Here is a 2,226-nt window from a genome sequence, read left to right as displayed (position 1 = left end):
TTGCTGTTCACGTGTGTGTGTGTGTGTGTGTGTGTGTGTGTGTGTGTGTGTGTGTGTGTGTGTGTGTGTGTGTGTGTGTGTGTGTGTGTGTGTGTGTGTGTTTCACTCTCTGCCCTTTTTATTAGCAGAATAAAACACAGATAATGTGTGTGATGATCAGCAGCAGTCAATCATTAACAGTGACGTGTTTCTCTGTATCGCCTCATATTCTTTACAGTTTATCTGCACAAAACACACTGTATTTACTCTGATTATGATTATTATTTCAGCTCATACACTGAATAAACATTGAGTGTAGGATTTACTTGAAAACAATTTTCGCTCAGAAGTTGCTGGTAAAGTAAAGTTGTCAAGTAATGACAAAGAAACAGCAAGTAACATTGAATTAATGTGAAGATTTGAAGTAGAAAAACTGAAATAATAATTTATATAATAAATAAATAATAATTTTCTTGTAAAACATACTTCAATAATCTTTGCTTTATTTACAACCTTGAAAAAAAGTTTATTTATTGAGGGAATGTTTGTGAACTCATAAACTCATCACAGGACTGTTTAGATCGTAGATTATAGATTATAGATGTTATAAATGTTGTTATTCACGCATGCTCTGGAAAACACACCTGAGGTCAAAAAAATGAAAGTGTAAAAAAGTTATAGAAGTTTAATGCAGTACTTTATAGTAAACTTAAACATTTTATTTAACATAAAATATTTAATTTACAAAATAAGTTGGGCTCTAAAATTGCTATAAAGTCAAAGCCGCATGTCTAACCAAAATTTGAAGTTGATAACAAGAAAATTAAAATTAAAGTAGCTCTAATTTATGATGATTACTAAAATAGTACAATTTTTGTCAGCTGCTCCTTTATGCCAGTAAACATGATTCTGTTAGTGTGTGTGTGTGTGTGTGTGTGTATGTGTGTGTGATCAGAGTACAGAGTTCACACACACACACTCTTACAGAAGGTCTGACAGTGTGCGGGTGTCTCAGTTTCTTCTGGACATCACGATGGACTTCAAGAACAAGAAAAAGAAGGTTCTTCTGGTGAGTTGAGACTCTTTTCTGCTCTTTACCGGTAAATCAGTCCTGTAAGATCCTACGGGATACGGTTAATTATTCCTGTAGGATCATCTGTTTCTGTGGAGGGTCAGGCAGATGATGAACAACGTGAAGCGTTCATGTTGCATCACATCCTGAGTCTGTTTGTTCATTCATTCACATACGCACATCAGGAGGCAGACGGCCAGTAAATGTTTGAAAGTAAAATAAACACATAAATAAAATTGATTTATGCTGTATAATTAGTCTTGGCTTGTGTTTAAAACAATAAATATCTGCCAGTGGAGTCAGAAAAATAACTTTTAATTAGGTTGATTTTTCTGACTCCACTGACAGAGATTTGTTCCTGTTCAAAACTCAATTTTGATGCACTTCTCATGAAACAAGGTTTAATATCTTCAGTCGTTTCTCTTCTCCAGTAAATGTATCTTGCTTTAAGAATGTTTAGATATTTGTGCTGGAAAACGAGACAATGAAAGTATGAAATCCATCCGCAGATGAAGAGTCAAAATACAAAGTCTGAACTTTTGTACTGTGTCATTTCATTTTTATGGACACGTAAACCTGACGACGTTTGTGTGATAAACAAGAATGATCCACGTCCGTCTGTCATATTATCATTATATAATGTATTATTTAAATTATGAAATGCAAGTATGTTGAGTTTGTGAATTAGATTAAATGTAATTTGTAAAAATAAAATAATAATTGTGTGTGTGTATATATATATATATATATATATATATATATATATATATATATATATATATATATATATATATAACAATTCAATTAATAATTTTATTTAGTTTAATAATAATTGTGTTCAGACCTAATTTAAAGGTACACTATGTAACTTTTTGTTGAAAATTTCAGCAACAAGTCAAAACACCATCAATTCTTCTAAAAAGTGTGTTTGTCTTACTCTGATTCACTGCGGTAAGCCTGTTGTAAGTGTTATGGTTTTCATGGGAAATTGTGTACATGTGTCTCGTCCGAGCTTGTCTCGTCATATCCGTAAATAAAGAGCGGTCGCTGTGGTTACTGTGGCGCGTGTCTGGTGTGGGAGTGGCTCAGGTCACAGCGAGCAGAAAGGTTGTCATGGAGACGCACCAATCTATGTTTTTAATCAACTGACTTACAAATAGAAACAAATAGAAACC

At 33.1% G+C, this 2,226-nt stretch overlaps 1 protein-coding gene across 2 annotated transcripts in view; it reads left to right on the top strand.

Moving 5' to 3' along the window:
• The first annotated feature begins 902 nt into the window (after positions 1-902).
• The window catches only part of LOC137037423 (venom phosphodiesterase CdcPDE), a 38,036-nt gene continuing 36,712 nt past the window's right edge, over positions 903-2,226 (top strand). For both annotated transcript variants that reach the window (XM_067411400.1, XM_067411399.1), the window contains exon 1: positions 903-1,048. In XM_067411400.1, the coding sequence (XP_067267501.1) occupies positions 1,013-1,048 (36 nt within the window). In that variant the 5' untranslated portion in view covers positions 903-1,012. The remainder of the gene's footprint in view (positions 1,049-2,226) is intronic.

The sequence above is a fragment of the Chanodichthys erythropterus genome, chromosome 15 (assembly GCF_024489055.1).
Source record: "Chanodichthys erythropterus isolate Z2021 chromosome 15, ASM2448905v1, whole genome shotgun sequence".
In the NCBI taxonomy this organism is placed as follows: Eukaryota; Metazoa; Chordata; class Actinopteri; order Cypriniformes; family Xenocyprididae; genus Chanodichthys; species Chanodichthys erythropterus.
Note: the sequence above shows the minus strand (reverse complement) of the source record. Positions and strands in the feature narration are given on the sequence as shown.